This window comes from Oncorhynchus masou, unplaced genomic scaffold, assembly GCF_036934945.1.
Source record: "Oncorhynchus masou masou isolate Uvic2021 unplaced genomic scaffold, UVic_Omas_1.1 unplaced_scaffold_4300, whole genome shotgun sequence".
In the NCBI taxonomy this organism is placed as follows: Eukaryota; Metazoa; Chordata; class Actinopteri; order Salmoniformes; family Salmonidae; genus Oncorhynchus; species Oncorhynchus masou.
This window is the reverse complement of record NW_027016862.1, coordinates 1-18,417: the sequence shown is the minus strand read 5'-3', so window position 1 is coordinate 18,417 and position 18,417 is coordinate 1. Positions and strand designations below refer to the sequence as shown.

General features: G+C 47.2%; 1 protein-coding gene across 1 annotated transcript; it reads right to left on the bottom strand.

The window, feature by feature from the left end:
• Window positions 1-391: 391 nt before the first annotated feature.
• LOC135539272 (uncharacterized) lies at window positions 392-17,326 on the bottom strand (the record flags this gene model as incomplete). Its single annotated transcript, XM_064965105.1, is given in 7 exon segments — window positions 392-607; window positions 5,225-5,343; window positions 11,567-11,618; window positions 11,620-11,670; window positions 14,489-14,646; window positions 14,841-14,949; window positions 17,034-17,326. Coding segments are annotated over 7 exon segments (998 nt in total), but the record flags the coding sequence as incomplete, so codon positions are not given.
• Between the last annotated feature and the right edge of the window lie 1,091 nt (window positions 17,327-18,417).

Sequence of the window (18,417 nt, the reverse complement as noted above, 5' to 3'; positions counted from 1 at the left end):
GCTCTACACTGGGACTACTCCTAGTACTGGCTCTACACTGGGACTACTCCTAGTAGTGGCTCTACACTGGGACTACTCCTAGTAGTGGCTCTATACTGGGACTACTCCTAGTAGTGGCTCTACACTGGGACTACTCCTAGTAGTGGCTCTACACTTGGACTACTCCTAGTAGTGGCTCTACACTGGGACTACTCCTAGTAGTGGCTCTAGACTGGGACTACTCCTAGTACTGTATCTACACTGGGACTACTCCTTACTTATGTCACTGTAGAACGTTTAAATATAGCAGTTGCATTGGTTCTCCAACTTCCATGGTGTTCCTGGAGTTTGGCCATAATGAGTACGGTGTCTCTAACGGAACGTTCATCACCATCAACATCATGTGACTTACGTAGTAGTACTGGTTCCATTCATTGGTGCCGTGGGCACTCTGGATGTGTGCGGTGGAGCTGGGTGGGTGTGTGGCGTGAGGTGGCGCGGCCATGAAGCCTGACATCATAGGCATGGTGCTGTAGGCTGGCAGGACCGCGGCGGGCAGCACCGACTGGGCACCGCCGTTACTGACTGCATGGAGAGACACACCCAGCGACTTACACACATCAGCCTCCTTGCAGACAGAGAGAAAGAGAGAGAGAAAACGAAAACACAAACAGTTAATGTATGCATGGAGAAGCTCACTCAGGGGCTTACTCACCTCCAACTCCTATTATTACACACACACACACCCTCAGCTTCCTTAGTCTTATGACGCGTCACCTGCTCTGGTGTGGACAGACAATCTCTCCCAGCAGGATATCTGTGTCCTGGGTTGGGGTGAGGAGTGTCATGCTCCCCAAATAAACACACCAGAATCTAAATACCACAGGCCTTCCACACCGGGGGCCACTGACATACTACTACGATAGATTACACCCCAGGAGGGAGCATAAGGGTACAGGGAGGGGTTATAGGAAGGGGTAGCTTGGGTAGGAGAGCGGGGGTCACTAAAGTCAACCAGAGAGAGATGTGACAAGAATGGGATATAGTGTGAGCTGGGGTATGAGGTTACAGCCAGGGATTAGACAGTGTTGGATGAAAGCTGGGACATGGGAATCCAAGGTACAGGCTAAGTGATGATGTTAATGTGTATTACATCTAGAGAAAGAAGGGGGACTAGGGAGTGTTTCAGTGGGCATTGTTGTACCCTTATGGTGTACCCTAATAGTGTACCCTAATGGTGTACCCTAATAGTGTACCCTAATAGTGTACCCTAATAGTGTACCCTTATGGTGTACCCTTATACATAGAGAAGATAGATTGGAGTTGTGAAGTCTCTGGGACATTGGGTTGGAGGTGTTGACAAACTAGGGTTTGGACATCTGGGGTGTGGCTTTTGGAGGCTTGGTATTCTCTCAAGACCCGGTTCCGATATTAGAGGCTTGATATGTGACTGTGTGTCTTAACAGTGACATTGTGCGCTGTCTTAATTAACAGTGACATTGTGCGCTGTCTTAATTAACAGTGACATTGTGCGCTGTGTCTTAAATAACAGTGACATTGTGCGCTGAGTCTTAAATAACAGTGACATTGTGCGCTGCGTCTTAACAGTGACATTGTACGCTGTCTTAATTAACAGTGACCTTGTACGCTGTCTTAATTAACAGTGACATTGTGCGCTGCGTCTTAAGTGACATTGTGCGCTGCGTCTTAACAGTGACATTGTGTGCTGCGTCTTAACAGTGACATTGTGCTCTGCGTCTTAACAGTGACACTGTGTGCTGCGTCTTAACAGTGACATTGTGCACTGTCTTAATTAACAGTGACATTGTGCGCTGTCTTAATTAACAGTGACATTGTGCGCTGTGTCTTAAATAACAGTGACATTGTGCGCTGAGTCTTAAATAACAGTGACATTGTGCGCTGCGTCTTAACAGTGACATTGTACGCTGTCTTAATTAACAGTGACATTGTGCGCTGTGTCTTAAATAACAGTGACATTGTGCGCTGCGTCTTAACAGTGACATTGTACGCTGTCTTAATTAACAGTGACATTGTACGCTGTCTTAATTAACAGTGACATTGTGCGCTGAGTCTTAACAGTGACATTGTGCGCTGTCTTAATTAACAGTGACATTGTGCGCTGTCTTAATTAACAGTGACATTGTGCGCTGCGTCTTAACAGTGACATTGTGTGCTGCGTCTTAACAGTGACATTGTGCTCTGCGTCTTAACAGTGACATTGTGCGCTGAGTCTTAACAGTGACATTGTGCTCTGCGTCTTAACAGTGACATTGTGTGCTGCGTCTTAACAGTGACATTGTGCTCATGCCTTAACAGTGACATTGTGCGCTGCGTCTTAACAGTGACATTGTGCGCTGCGTCTTAACAGTGACATTGTGCGCTGCGTCTTAACAGTGACATTGTGTGCTGCGTCTTAACAGTGACATTGTGCTCTGCGTCTTAACAGTGACATTGTGCTCTGCGTCTTAACAGTGACACTGTGTGCTGCGTCTTAACAGTGACATTGTGCACTGTCTTAATTAACAGTGACATTGTGCGCTGTCTTAATTAACAGTGACATTGTGCGCTGCGTCTTAACAGTGACATTGTGCACTGTCTTAATTAACAGTGACATTGTGCGCTGTCTTAATTAACAGTGACATTGTGCGCTGAGTCTTAACAGTGACATTGTGCTCTGCGTCTTAACAGTGACACTGTGTGCTGCGTCTTAACAGTGACATTGTGTGCTGCGTCTTAACAGTGACATTGTGCACTGTCTTAATTAACAGTGACATTGTGCGCTGTCTTAATTAACAGTGACATTGTGCGCTGTGTCTTAAATAACAGTGACATTGTGCGCTGAGTCTTAAATAACAGTGACATTGTGCGCTGCGTCTTAACAGTGACATTGTACGCTGTCTTAATTAACAGTGACATTGTGCGCTGTGTCTTAAATAACAGTGACATTGTGCGCTAGCGCCTTAACAGTGACATTGTACGCTGTCTTAATTAACAGTGACATTGTACGCTGTCTTAATTAACAGTGACATTGTGCGCTGAGTCTTAACAGTGACATTGTGCGCTGTCTTAATTAACAGTGACATTGTGCGCTGTCTTAATTAACAGTGACATTGTGCGCTGCGTCTTAACAGTGACATTGTGTGCTGCGTCTTAACAGTGACATTGTGCTCTGCGTCTTAACAGTGACATTGTGCGCTGAGTCTTAACAGTGACATTGTGCTCTGCGTCTTAACAGTGACATTGTGTGCTGCGTCTTAACAGTGACATTGTGCTCTGCGTCTTAACAGTGACATTGTGCTCTGCGTCTTAACAGTGACATTGTGCGCTGCGTCTTAACAGTGACATTGTGCGCTGCGTCTTAACAGTGACATTGTGTGCTGCGTCTTAACAGTGACATTGTGCTCTGCGTCTTAACAGTGACATTGTGCTCTGCGTCTTAACAGTGACACTGTGTGCTGCGTCTTAACAGTGACATTGTGCACTGTCTTAATTAACAGTGACATTGTGCGCTGTCTTAATTAACAGTGACATTGTGCGCTGCGTCTTAACAGTGACATTGTGCACTGTCTTAATTAACAGTGACATTGTGCGCTGAGTCTTAACAGTGACATTGTGCGCTGCGTCTTAACAGTGACATTGTGCGCTGCGTCTTAACAGTGACATTGTGCGCTGCGTCTTAACAGTGACATTGTGCGCTGAGTCTTAACAGTGATATTGTGCGCTGTCTTAATTAACAGTGACATTGTGCGCTGTCTTAATTAACAGTGACATTGTGCGCTGTCTTAATTAACAGTGACATTGTGCGCTGTCTTAATTAACAGTGACATTGTGCGCTGTCTTAATTAACAGTGACATTGTGCGCTGAGTCTTAAATAACAGTGACACTGTGTGCTGCGTCTTAACAGTGACATTGTGCGCTGCGTCTTAACAGTGACATTGTGTGCTGCGTCTTAACAGTGACACTGTGTGCTGCGTCTTAACAGTGACATTGTGCGCTGCGTCTTAACAGTGACATTGTGCGCTGAGTCTTAACAGTGACATTGTGCGCTGCGTCTTAACAGTGACATTGTGCGCTGCGTCTTAACAGTGACATTGTGCGCTGCGTCTTAACAGTGACATTGTGCGCTGAGTCTTAACAGTGATATTGTGCGCTGTCTTAATTAACAGTGACATTGTGCGCTGTCTTAATTAACAGTGACATTGTGCGCTGTCTTAATTAACAGTGACATTGTGCGCTGTCTTAATTAACAGTGACATTGTGCGCTGTCTTAATTAACAGTGATATTGTGCGCTGTGTCTTAACAGTGATATTGTGCGCTGAGTCTTAACAGTGACATTGTGCGCTGTCTTAATTAACAGTGATATTGTGCGCTGCGTCTTAACAGTGACATTGTGCGCTGTGTCTTAACAGTGACATTGTGCGCTGAGTCTTAACAGTGACATTGTGCGCTGCGTCTTAACAGTGACATTGTGCGCTGAGTCTTAACAGTGACATTGTGCACTGTGTCTTAACAGTGACATTGTGCGCTGAGTCTTAACAGTGACATTGTGCGCTGAGTCTTAACAGTGACATTGTGCGCTGAGTCTTAACAGTGACATTGTGCGCTGCGTCTTAACAGTGACATTGTGCGCTGTGTCTTAACAGTGACATTGTGCGCATGCGTCTTAACAGTGACATTGTGCGCTGCGCCTTAACAGTGACATTGTGCGCCGCGTCTTAACAGTGACATTGTGCGCCGCGCCTTAACAGTGACATTGTGCGCCATGCGTCTTAACAGTGACATTGTGCGCCATGCCTTAACAGTGACATTGTGCGCTGTGTCTTAACAGTGACATTGTGCGCTAGCGTCTTAACAGTGACATTGTGCGCTCACGTCTTAACAGTGACATTGTGCGCTATGCCTTAACAGTGACATTGTGCGCTGTGTCTTAACAGTGACATTGTGCGCTGAGTCTTAACAGTGACATTGTGCGCTGAGTCTTAACAGTGACATTGTGCGCTGAGTCTTAACAGTGACATTGTGCGCTGCGTCTTAACAGTGACATTGTGCGCTGCGTCTTAACAGTGACATTGTGCGCTGTGTCTTAACAGTGACATTGTGCGCTGCGTCTTAACAGTGACATTGTGCGCTGCGTCTTAACAGTGACATTGTGCGCTGTGTCTTAACAGTGACATTGTGCGCTGAGTCTTAACAGTGACATTGTGTACTGTGCTGTAGTGTACCTTGGTAGGGTCTCTGTGCTGGTAGACCTGGGGAGGTGGCTGGGTCATCGGAGGCTGACAATAGTATTGACTGACAGCATGCATGTAGGAGCTGTAATCCCCATAGGATGGCACCGCCGCTGCCACAGCCTGCTGGAACACAACATGGATATGTTGCTGTTACGTTCCCCAGTTTCTGTGTTGTAGATTGTGTATTTGAGTGTGTTTCAGGTGATGGCTTCCTGAAATCCCCAGCAGCTGATTGGTCGACTCCACGATTAATTGGAGAGCTGACCCGGCCCCTCGTCAGGACGCAGCTGTCTCCAATTTCCAATGCCTTCTGAAGATACAGTATATAAAAGCCAGTGTTCTGTTCAGAAGAGAGATCATTGCTGGGAGGTCCTTGCAGAGAGATTGATTGTGATATAGATCATTGCTGAGAGAGGAGGTTGATGGCTGAGGGGTATAGCATGTTGGTCATTGGTATCTACTATGTTAGTTGTTGTTGGTAGCAGCTTTGGTATGTTCTGTGTTTGTTGCTTTGTCAGAGCTTCTTTAATGACCTGAGTTAGTTTTTTCAGTTTTGTTGTGAAGTGGATTGTTTAATATTCTGTTTCATTTGTTCCCAGGGGGAAGGGGAAGGCACCTAGGGAGTGCTTAGGCAAGAGGCCCGCGGGCATACATATACCCGTAGTATATTAAATGTCTAGGCACACTAGGTAAGACCTGGGCGGACCACCCCTGTATTTTGGTTAGGGCACCGGGTGGTGCTAAATTAGTTACAGGGGTTAGGCAGGTTAGATAGGAGAGGGGGCTTTGATATTTACTTTCTCTGCTTTGGTTCCGTCCAGCCCCTTTTCCCCATATTACCGTGTGAAGGAATAAATTCCTAGTAAACGGTAAATTCTCTGCCTTTTGTCATCCTTACTCGCACCTACAGTCCCATACCTCTTTCACTTCACGGAGAGTTGAGTTGTAGCAGGGTGTTGCGTTCCCTCTTCCTAGAGGCGTAACATAATGGGATCCTTCCATTAAACCCACCAGACCCTGCTGCTCTCTGTGGTTAGAGATTGAGGTGTGACGGTAGGTTGTGAGTTTGGGTGACTTGTTTAGTTTGTGTGTTCAGTAGACTGCTGTGTACAAGATGGCTGCCTCAGCCACACACATTTCCCTACGCAGGCAGGTGGATAATTGGGAGTCAGTGGGCATGAGGCAGTCATATGCAGACACACACATTTCCCTACGCAGGCAGGTGGATAATTGGGAGTCAGTGGGCATGAGGCAGTCATATGCAGACACACACATTTCCCTAAGCAGGCAGGTGATAATTGGGAGTCAGTGGGCATGAGGCAGTCATATGCAGACACACACATTTCCCTACGCAGGCAGGTGATAATTGGGAGTCAGTGGGCATGAGGCAGTCATATGCAGACACACACATTTCCCTACGCAGGCAGGTGGATAATTGGGAGTCAGTGGGCATGAGGCAGTCATATGCAGACACACACATTTCCCTACGCAGGCAGGTGATAATTGGGAGTCAGTGGGCATGAGGCAGTCATATGCAGACACACACATTTCCCTACGCAGGCAGGTGGATAATTGGGAGTCAGTGGGCATGAGGCAGTCATATGCAGACACACACATTTCCCTACGCAGGCAGGTGGATAATTGGGAGTCAGTGGGCATGAGGCAGTCATATGCAGACACACACATTTCCCTACGCAGGCAGGTGGATAATTGGGAGTCAGTGGGCATGAGGCAGTCATATGCAGACACACACATTTCCCTACGCAGGCAGGTGATAATTGGGAGTCAGTGGGCATGAGGCAGTCATATGCAGACACACACATTTCCCTATGCAGGCAGGTGATAATTGGGAGTCAGTGGGCATGAGGCAGTCATATGCAGACACACACATTTCCCTACGCAGGCAGGTGATAATTGGGAGTCAGTGGGCATGAGGCAGTCATATGCAGACACACACAAGCTTCTAAGACTGAACTCCGTGAAGGGCGATAGTTCTGCTTCACGGGTAACGTTTTATGTCGGATGACAGCATATGTGAGATGTGCATGCAGTTATTGTATCACCTGTGTGTCACGTCCCTGACGTGCCAGGTACCGCGTGTGTCGCGACCCTGACGTGCCAGGTACCGCGTGTGTCGCGACCCTGACGTGCCAGGTACCGCGTGTGTCGCGACCCTGACGTGCCAGGTACCGCGTGTGTCGTGACCCTGACGTGCCAGGTAACTGAGAACACTACACTGACCTGTGTTATGATTCTGATCAGTGTTCCCCTGGGGGATAAAACAGTAACTGAGAACACTACACTGACCTGTGTTATGATTCTGATCAGTGTTCCCCTGGGGGATAAAACAGTAACTGAGAACACACTACACTGACCTGTGTTATGATTCTGATCAGTGTTCCTCTGGGGGATAATACAGTAACTGAGAACACACTACACTGACCTGTGTTATGATTCTGATCAGTGTTCCCCTGGGGGATAATACAGTAACTGAGAACACACTACACTGACCTGTGTTATGATTCTGATCAGTGTTCCTCTGGGGGATAATACAGTAACTGAGAACACGACACTGACCTGTGTTATGATTCTGATCAGTGTTCCTCTGGGGGATAATACAGTAACTGAGAACACACTACACTGACCTGTGTTATGATTCTGATCAGTGTTCCCCTGGGGGATAATACAGTAACTGAGAACACACTACACTGACCTGTGTTATGATTCTGATCAGTGTTCCCCTGGGGGATAATACAGTAACTGAGAACACACTACACTGACCTGTGTTATGATTCTGATCAGTGTTCCTCTGGGGGATAAAACAGTAACTGAGAACACTACACTGACCTGTGTTATGATTCTGATCAGTGTTCCCCTGGGGGATAATACAGTAACTGAGAACACACTACACTGACCTGTGTTATGATTCTGATCAGTGTTCCTCTGGGGGATAATACAGTAACTGAGAACACTACACTGACCTGTGTTATGATTCTGATCAGTGTTCCTCTGGGGGATAATACAGTAACTGAGAACACACTACACTGACCTGTGTTATGATTCTGATCAGTGTTCCCCTGGGGGATAATACAGTAACTGAGAACACACTACACTGACCTGTGTTATGATTCTGATCAGTGTTCCTCTGGGGGATAATACAGTAAATGAGAACACTACACTGACCTGTGTTATGATTCTGATCAGTGTTCCCCTGGGGGATAATACAGTAACTGAGAACACACTACACTGACCTGTGTTATGATTCTGATCAGTGTTCCTCTGGGGGATAATACAGTAACTGAGAACACACTACACTGACCTGTGTTATGATTCTGATCAGTGTTCCCCTGGGGGATAATACAGTAACTGAGAACACTACACTGACCTGTGTTATGATTCTGATCAGTGTTCCCCTGGGGGATAATACAGTAACTGAGAACACACTACACTGACCTGTGTTATGATTCTGATCAGTGTTCCTCTGGGGGATAATACAGTAACTGAGAACACTACACTGACCTGTGTTATGATTCTGATCAGTGTTCCCCTGGGGGATAATACAGTAACTGAGAACACTACACTGACCTGTGTTATGATTCTGATCAGTGTTCCTCTGGGGGATAATACAGTAACTGAGAACACACTACACTGACCTGTGTTATGATTCTGATCAGTGTTCCCCTGGGGGATAATACAGTAACTGAGAACACTACACTGACCTGTGTTATGATTCTGATCAGTGTTCCCCTGGGGGATAATACAGTAACTGAGAACACACTACACTGACCTGTGTTATGATTCTGATCAGTGTTCCCCTGGGGGATAATACAGTAACTGAGAACACACTACACTGACCTGTGTTATGATTCTGATCAGTGTTCCCCTGGGGGATAATACAGTAACTGAGAACACTACACTGACCTGTGTTATGATTCTGATCAGTGTTCCTCTGGGGGATAATACAGTAACTGAGAACACTACACTGACCTGTGTTATGATTCTGATCAGTGTTCCCCTGGGGGATAATACAGTAACTGAGAACACTACACTGACCTGTGTTATGATTCTGATCAGTGTTCCTCTGGGGGATAATACAGTAACTGAGAACACACTACACTGACCTGTGTTATGATTCTGAACAGTGTTCCTCTGGGGGATAATACAGTAACTGAGAACACTACACTGACCTGTGTTATGATTCTGATCAGTGTTCCTCTGGGGGATAATACAGTAACTGAGAACACACTACACTGACCTGTGTTGTGATTCTGATCAGTGTTCCCCTGGGGGATAATACAGTAACTGAGAACACTACACTGACCTGTGTTATGATTCTGATCAGTGTTCCCCTGGGGGATAATACAGTAACTGAGCCACACTACACTGACTATGTTGCTGATTCTAGTCAGTGTTCCCACTGAGGAGAAATAAAACAGTAACTGAGAACACACTACACTGACCTGTGTTATGATTCTGATCAGTGTTCCTCTGGGGGATAATACAGTAACTGAGAACACTACACTGACCTGTGTTATGATTCTGATCAGAAGTGTTCCCACAGGGATAATACAGTAACTGAGAACACACGACACTATTCTGTTATGATTCTGATCAGTGTTCCCCTGGGGGATAATACAGTAACTGAGAACACACTACACTGACCTGTGTTATGATTCTGATCAGTGTTCCCCTGGGGGATAATACAGTAACTGAGAACACACTACACTGACCTGTGTTATGATTCTGATCAGTGTTCCTCTGGGGGATAATACAGTAAATGAGAACACTACACTGACCTGTGTTATGATTCTGATCAGTGTTCCCCTGGGGGATAATACAGTAACTGAGAACACTACACTGGACTCGTGTTATGATTCTGATCAGTGTTCCCCTGGGGGATAATACAGTAACTGAGAACACACTACACTGACCTGTGTTATGATTCTGATCAGTGTTCCTCTGGGGGATAATACAGTAAATGAGAACACTACACTGACCTGTGTTATGATTCTGATCAGTGTTCCCCTGGGGGATAATACAGTAACTGAGAACACTACACTGACCTGTGTTATGATTCTGATCAGTGTTCCCCTGGGGGATAATACAGTAACTGAGAACACTACACTGACCTGTGTTATGATTCTGATCAGTGTTCCCCTGGGGGATAATACAGTAACTGAGAACACACTACACTGACCTGTGTTATGATTCTGATCAGTGTTCCCCTGGGGATAATACAGTAACTGAGAACACACTACACTGACCTGTGTTATGATTCTGATCAGTGTTCCTCTGGGGGATAATACAGTAACTGAGAACACTACACTGACCTGTGTTATGATTCTGATCAGTGTTCCTCTGGGGGATAATACAGTAACTGAGAACACACTACACTGACCTGTGTTATGATTCTGATCAGTGTTCCCCTGGGGGATAATACAGTAACTGAGAACACTACACTGACCTGTGTTATGATTCTGATCAGTGTTCCCCTGGGGGATAATACAGTAACTGAGAACACTACACTGACCTGTGTTATGATTCTGATCAGTGTTCCCCTGGGGGATAAAACAGTAACTGAGAACACACTACACTGACCTGTGTTATGATTCTGATCAGTGTTCCCCTGGGGGATAATACAGTAACTGAGAACACTACACTGACCTGTGTTATGATTCTGATCAGTGTTCCTCTGGGGGATAATACAGTAACTGAGAACACACTACACTGACCTGTGTTATGATTCTGATCAGTGTTCCCCTGGGGGATAATACAGTAACTGAGAACACTACACTGACCTGTGTTATGATTCTGATCAGTGTTCCCCTGGGGGATAATACAGTAACTGAGAACACACTACACTGACCTGTGTTATGATTCTGATCAGTGTTCCTCTGGGGGATAATACAGTAACTGAGAACACGACACTTGACCTAAAAGTTATGATTCTGATCAGTGTTCCCCGGGGGATAATACATGTAACTGAGAACACGACATCGACCTGTGTTATGATTCTGATCAGTGTTCCCTGGGGATAATACAGTAACTGAGAACACACTACACCCCTGACCTGTGTTATGATTCTGATCAGTGTTCCCCTGGGGGATAATACAGTAACTGAGAACACGCTACACTGACCTGTGTTATGATTCTGATCAGTGTTCCCCTGGGGGGATAATACAGTAACTGAGAACACACTACACTGACCTGTGTTATGATTCTGATCAGTGTTCCCCTGGGGGATAATACAGTAACTGAGAACACACTACACTGACCTGTGTTATGATTCTGATCAGTGTTCCCCTGGGGATAATACAGTAACTGAGAACACACGACACTGACCTGTGTGTGCTCCTTGCTAGTCCTTAGCTTGGCTCTCCTGTGGGGGCGGTGCTGTAGCTCTGGGCTTGAAAAGGGTACCACTGCTGCATAGCCTCCTACAATACAATCACGCCCACATTACATTACAATGACATTACAATCATATTACGTTAATCACATTATGTTACAATCACATTATGTTACAATGACATTACAATCCGCATTACGCTACAATCACATTATGTTACAATGACATTACAATCACATTACAATACCATTACAATCACATTAAGTTACAATCACATCACTTTACACTACAATCACATGACGTTATAATCACATTACGCTACAATAACATTACATTACAATCACAGTTCGTTACAATGACATGACTTTACAACGACGTTACAACGACATTACTTTACAGAAAGATGGAAACTGATGGTACTGTAGAAGTAGTTGTGTAGTATGGTGGTTTGGAGAGAGAGAGAGTGAGATACTGTTCTATTGTTTTATATGGTCTAGCAGTGTGTGGGGAGTGAAGCACCAGATGGAACAAAATACACACTCTCTCTCCTCTAACCCATCTCTCTCTCTCCTTTAACCCATCTCTCTCTCTCCTTTAACCCATCTCTCTCATTTAACCTCTCTACCCATTTCTCTCTCTACCATCTCTCTCTCTCTCTACCATCTCTCTCTCCTCTCTACCCATCTCTACCATCTCCTCTCTACCCATCTCTCTCTCTCTCTCTACCCATCTCATCTCCTCTCTACCCATCTCTCTCTCCTCTCTACCCATCTCTCCCTCTCTGCCCATCTCTCTCTCCTCCTTTAACCCATCTCTCCCTCCCTCTAACCCATCTCTCTCTCTCCTTTAACCCATCATCTCTCTCTCCTTTAACCCATCTCTCTCTCTCCTTTAACCCATCTATCTCCCTCTCTCTCTCCTTTAACCCATCTCTCTCTCTCTCCGTTAACCCATCTCTCTCTCTCTCTCTCCGTTAACCCATCTCTCCTCTCTCTCCCATCTCTCTCTCTCTCTCTCTCTCCTTTAACCCATCTCTCTCTCCTCCTTTAACCCATCTCTCTCTCTCCTTTAACCCATCTCTCTCTCCTCCCTTTAACCCATCTCTCTCTCTCTCCTTAACCCATCTCTCTCTCCTCCTTTAACCCATCTCTCTCTCTCTCCTTTAACCCATATCTCTCTCTCTCTCTTCTTTAACCCATATCTCACTCTCTCTCCTTTAACCCATTCTCTCTCTCCTCTCTAACCCATCTCTCTCTCTCTCTCTAACCCATCTCTCTCTCTCCTTTAACCCATCCTCTCTCCTCCTCTCTCCTTCCTCCAACCCATCTCTCTCGCTCTCTCTCTCCTTTAACCCATCTCTCTCTCTCCCTCCTCCCTTACCCTCCCCCTCCTCTTCCCTTACCCATCTCGCTCGCCTCCTTCCCTCCTCTCGTCTCTCCTCCAACCCATCTCGTTCCTCGCCCTCTTCTCCCATCTCGCCTCCCTTTCCCTTACCCATCTCTTTCATCTCCCCCTTCCCTTACCCATCTCGTTCTCTCCCCCTCTTCCCTTACCCATCTCGTTCCTCGCTCTCTCTCTTCCTTACCCATCTCGTTTCCTCTCCCCCTCTTCCCTTACCCATCTACGTTTCCTCTCCCCCTCTTCCCTTACCCATCTCGTTCCTGCTCTCTCCTCTTCCCTTACCCATCTCGTTCCTCTCCCCCCTCTTCCCTTACCCATCTTGTTCCTCTCGCCCTCTTCCCTTACCCATCTCGTTCATCTCCCCCTCTTCACTTACACATCGTTCCTCTCCCCCTCTTCCCTTACCCATCTCGTTCCTCTCCCCCTCTTCCCTTACCCATCTCATTCATCTCCCCCTCTTCCCTTACCCATCTCGTTCATCTCTCCCTCTTCCCTTACCCATCTCGTTCCACGCTCTCTCTCTTCCCTTACCCATCTCGTTCCTCTCCCCCTCTTCCCTTACCCATCTAGTTCATCTCTCCCTCTTCCCTTACCCATCTCGTTCCTCGCTCTCTCTCTTCCCTTACCCATCTCGTTCCTCGCTCTCTCTCTTCCCTTACCCATCTCGTTCCTCTCCCCCTCTGCCCTTACCCATCTCGTTCATCTCCCCCTCTTCCCTTACCCATCTCGTTCATCTCCCTCTCTTCCCTTACCCATCTCGTTCATCTCCCCTCTTCCCTTACCCATCTCGTTCATCTCCCCCTCTTCCCTTACCCATCTCGTTCCTCGCTCTCTCTCTTCCCTTACCCATCTCGTTCCTCTCCCCCTCTTCCCTTACCCATCTCGTTCCTCTCCCCCTCTTCCCTTACCCATCTCGTTCATCTCCCCCTCTTCCCTTACCCATCTCGTTCATCTCCCTCTCTTCCCTTACCCATCTCGTTCATCTCCCCCTCTTCCCTTACCCATCTCGTTCATCTCCCCCTCTTCCCTTACCCATCTCGTTCATCTCCCCCTCTTCCCTTACCCATCTCGTTCATCTCCCTCTCTTCCCTTACCCATCTCGTTCATCTCCCCCTCTTCCCTTACCCATCTTTCTCTTACTCAATTCAATTCAAGGGGCTTTATTGGCATGGGAAACGTGTTAACATTGCCGAAGCAAGTGAGGTAGATAATTTACAAAAGTGAAAAACAATCAAAATGACCAATAAACATTACACATACAGACTCTCTCACTCATACATCTCCTATTGTTCCTTACTCTCGTTAACTCTCCCCACTCCCTCTTTTCACTACCCTATCTAGCACAACACACTCTTTCTCCAACACATGACACCATTGTGAGTAATTGCAAGAACAACCTGTGTCTATAAGGAAGCACGGAAGACATAATGACTTACTGTGCAGAGCTCAACAGTTTGGGTGTGTGCTCACTCCTGTGTAAACACACTTGTCTGTGTGTGTGTTACCTGTGAGTATGCCTGGCTGTAGTGACTGTAGTCTGCAGAGGTATCGGTGCTGTAGGGTGCTGGGGTTTGGGAAGTGGAGGGTTGGGAGACAGGGGGCATAGCACTGCTGTACACCCCAACTAGAGGCTGCCCTGTCTGCATTTTACAGGCCGTCGGGGCTGCATGACAGACCAAACAACCACACAGAGAATACAGTCAAATCCACACAGAAAAAGAGGACATCATCTGTAATAGTTAATGTGAGTCATTTTTTAATAACAAGCCCCAACAAGTTATAAGACACATCTTAAAACGAGCAACATGTCCTTTATACTGGGTTATAACAATGAATGTGTGTGTGTGTGTGCTTTACCTTGCAGCACCATGCCAGGTAACACACTAGCTAGATTCAGGTATGGATTGGAAGGTAGCTTCATCTCTTTAGGGGGTTCACCAAGGAGAGAGAACTGACTGATGGGAGCCTGGAGACAGACAGAGATAACATTGGACTTTACCACACTGTTCCCTAAGTAAATAACCAAGTCATGAACAACCCATCGTACTAACGTATCATTAATGCATTCAACAATGCTGTAAATGTTCAAGTCAAAATGCTGTACACCCTTTAAGACTGTGTTGCCACCTAGCTTGCCTCACAATCAGCCCTCTATATAACTACCTAGCCACCCCATGCAGCCGTGTGTATCCCGGCTTGCCTCACAATCAGCCCTCTATATAACTACCTAGCCACCCCATACAGCCGTGTGTATCCCGGCTTGCCTCACAATCAGCCCTCTATATAACTACCTAGCCACCCCATGTAGCCGTGTGTATCCCGGCTTGCCTCACAATCAGCCCTCTATATAACTACCTAGCCACCCCATGCAGCCGTGTGTATCCCGGCTTGCCTCACAATCAGCCCTCTATATAACTACCTAGCCACCCCATACAGCCGTGTGTATCCCGGCTTGCCTCACAATCAGCCCTCTATATAACTACCTAGCCACCCCATACAGCCGTGTGTATCCCGGCTTGCCTCACAATCAGCCCTCTATATAACTACCTAGCCACCCCATACAGCCGTGTGTATCCCGGCTTGCCTCACAATCAGCCCTCTATATAACTACCTAGCCACCCCATGCAGCCGTGTGTATCCCGGCTTGCCTCACAATCAGCCCTCTATATAACTACCTAGCCACCCCATGCAGCCGTGTGTATCCCGGCTTGCCTCACAATCAGCCCTCTATATAACTACCTAGCCACCCCATACAGCCGTGTGTATCCCGGCTTGCCTCACAATCAGCCCTCTATATAACTACCTAGCCACCCCATACAGCCGTGTGTATCCCAGCTTGTTATTCTATCATGTGACTTAAGGTCCGTTCTATCCTCCCCATAAACTCCACTCAGGTCAGATGTCAGTGCCTGGTTGCATGGTGGACACACACATGGTGTTATGTGGGCTCTTTTAAGGTGACCCTGTGGCTTCTGTAAGAGTCTCTCCAGAGTGGGAGGAAACTAATGATGAAACACAGGTCATGTTATCACACACAGAGACAGACAGAGAGAGACAGAGAGAAAGAGACAGACAGAGAGAAAGAGACAGACAGGGAGAAAGAGACAGACAGAGAGAAAGAGACAGACAGAGAGAAAGAGACAGAGAGAAAGAGACACAGAGAGAAAGAGACAGACAGAGAGAAAGAGACAGACAGAGAGAAAGAGACAGACAAAGAGACAGACAGAGAGAACGAGACAGACAGAGAGAAAGAGACACAGAGAGAAAGAGACAGACAGAGAGAGAACGAAGAGACAGACAGAGAGAGAGAGAGCGAAGAGACAGACAGAGAGAGAGAGTGAAGAGAAAGAGAGCGACAGACAGAGAGGGATAAAGAGAGAGAGAGAGCGAAGAGCCAGAGAGAAAGAGAGCAACCGACAGATGAAGAGAGAGGGAGCGAAGAGCCAGAGAGAGAATTAACGAGGGAGTGTGTGGGGGGGGGTGCATTTAAGTTCAATACTGAGGCAACAGACCCTTCAGTGTGTGTGTGTGTGTGTGAGTGAAAGAAGCCAGAGTTTCTGAGGGCTCAGTCCAGCGAATAGGCCCTAGGCCACAGAACACCGACTCATAAACAAATCAGATCTGTCAGAGACAGAGAGGAGGAGGAGGACATAGACAGAAAGGAAAAGAGAGAGGGAGAGACTGACTGACAGACAGACAGACAGACAGACAGACAGACAGACGACAGTCTAAAACCAGCGAACCCTAGGGCCATCTCTCTCTCTCTAGAGTGCTCCCTTAAAGTGAAGGGGTGAAGGAAAGACAGGAGGAGATGAGGTGGACAGACAAAAAGACAGATACAGTAGATGGGTAGAGACAGACTGGTGAAAGAGAGAGAGACAGGAACCAACAGCCAAGGAAACGAAAGGCAGGGCAGGAGAGCTAGTGCAGGCTGGCAGGAAAGAGAGCTACCGGTGTCTCAGTCAATGCCATTGTGTTGTTGTTGTTGTATTGTTGTGCTCTTGTGTTGTTGTGCTGTTACATTGTGTTGTGTCTGTGCTCTATACTCACTCCACTAGCTGGGCTACTCTCAGTGCTGCTGTAGCTGTGTCGGCCGGGCTGGTGGCCCCCTGGAGCTTTGGGTGGTGGGGGACCCAGGTAGTAGCTCTGTCCCTGGGGCTGAGCATTCGCCATGGTCCCAGGAGGGGCTGGTTGCCTGTCAGAGGCTGTGGTGTAGATACAGGCCCCGTTCTGTTCCCCTCCCACGGCTGTTCCCAGGTGTGACTGCGCCTGCAGGTAGGGCATCATGCCCGCTGCCGACACTGAGGCCTGACTGGACATTGGCAGGGACTCCTGACCTAACTCTGTGGAGGGGGAGAGAGGCAAGAGATAGGGGGGGGGGCAAGAATGGATAGAGGAAAGACACAAGACCTAGTATCATTCAGACTGGTCCCCCACTTACTGCTAGCCTACAGTGAACTACAGTCACAGACTGGTCCCCTCACTTACTGCTAGACTACAGTAAACTACAGTCACAGACTGGTCCCCTCACTTACTGCTAGTCTACAGTCACAGACTGGTCCCCTCACTTACTGCTAGACTACAGTAAACTACAGTCAGACTGGTCCCCTCACTTACTGCTAGACTACAGTCACAGACTGGTCCCCTCACTTACTGCTAGTCTACAGTCACAGACTGGTCCCCTCACTTACTGCTAGTCTACAGTCACAGACTGGTCCCCTCACTTACTGCTAGACTACAGTCACAGACTGGTCCCCCCACTTACTGCTAGCCTACAGTAAACTACAGTCACAGACTGGTCCCCTCACTTACTGCTAGTCTACAGTCACAGACTGGTCCCCTCACTTACTGCTAGACTACAGTCACAGACTGGTCCCCTCACTTACTGCTAGACTACAGTCACAGACTGGTCCCCTCACTTACTGCTAGACTACAGTCACAGACTGGTCCCCTCACTTACTGCTAGACTACAGTCACAGACTGGTCCCCTCACTTACTGCTAGACTACAGTCACAGACTGGTCCCCTCACTTACTGCTAGAGTACAGTAAACTAGTCACAGACTGGTCCCCTCACTTACTGCTAGACTTCAGTAAACTACAGTCAGACTGGTCCCCTCACTTACTGCTAGCCTACAGTAAACTACAGTCACAGACTGGTCCCCTCACTTACTGCTAGCCTACAGTAAACTACAGTCAGACTGGTCCCCTCACTTACTGCTAGACTACAGTAAACTACAGTCACAGACTGGTCCCCTCACTTACTGCTAGACTACAGTCACAGACTGGTCCCCTCACTTACTGCTAGTCTACAGTCACAGACTGGTCCCCTCACTTACTGCTAGACTACAGTAAACTACAGTCAGACTGGTCCCCTCACTTACTGCTAGACTACAGTCACAGACTGGTCCCCTCACTTACTGCTAGTCTACAGTC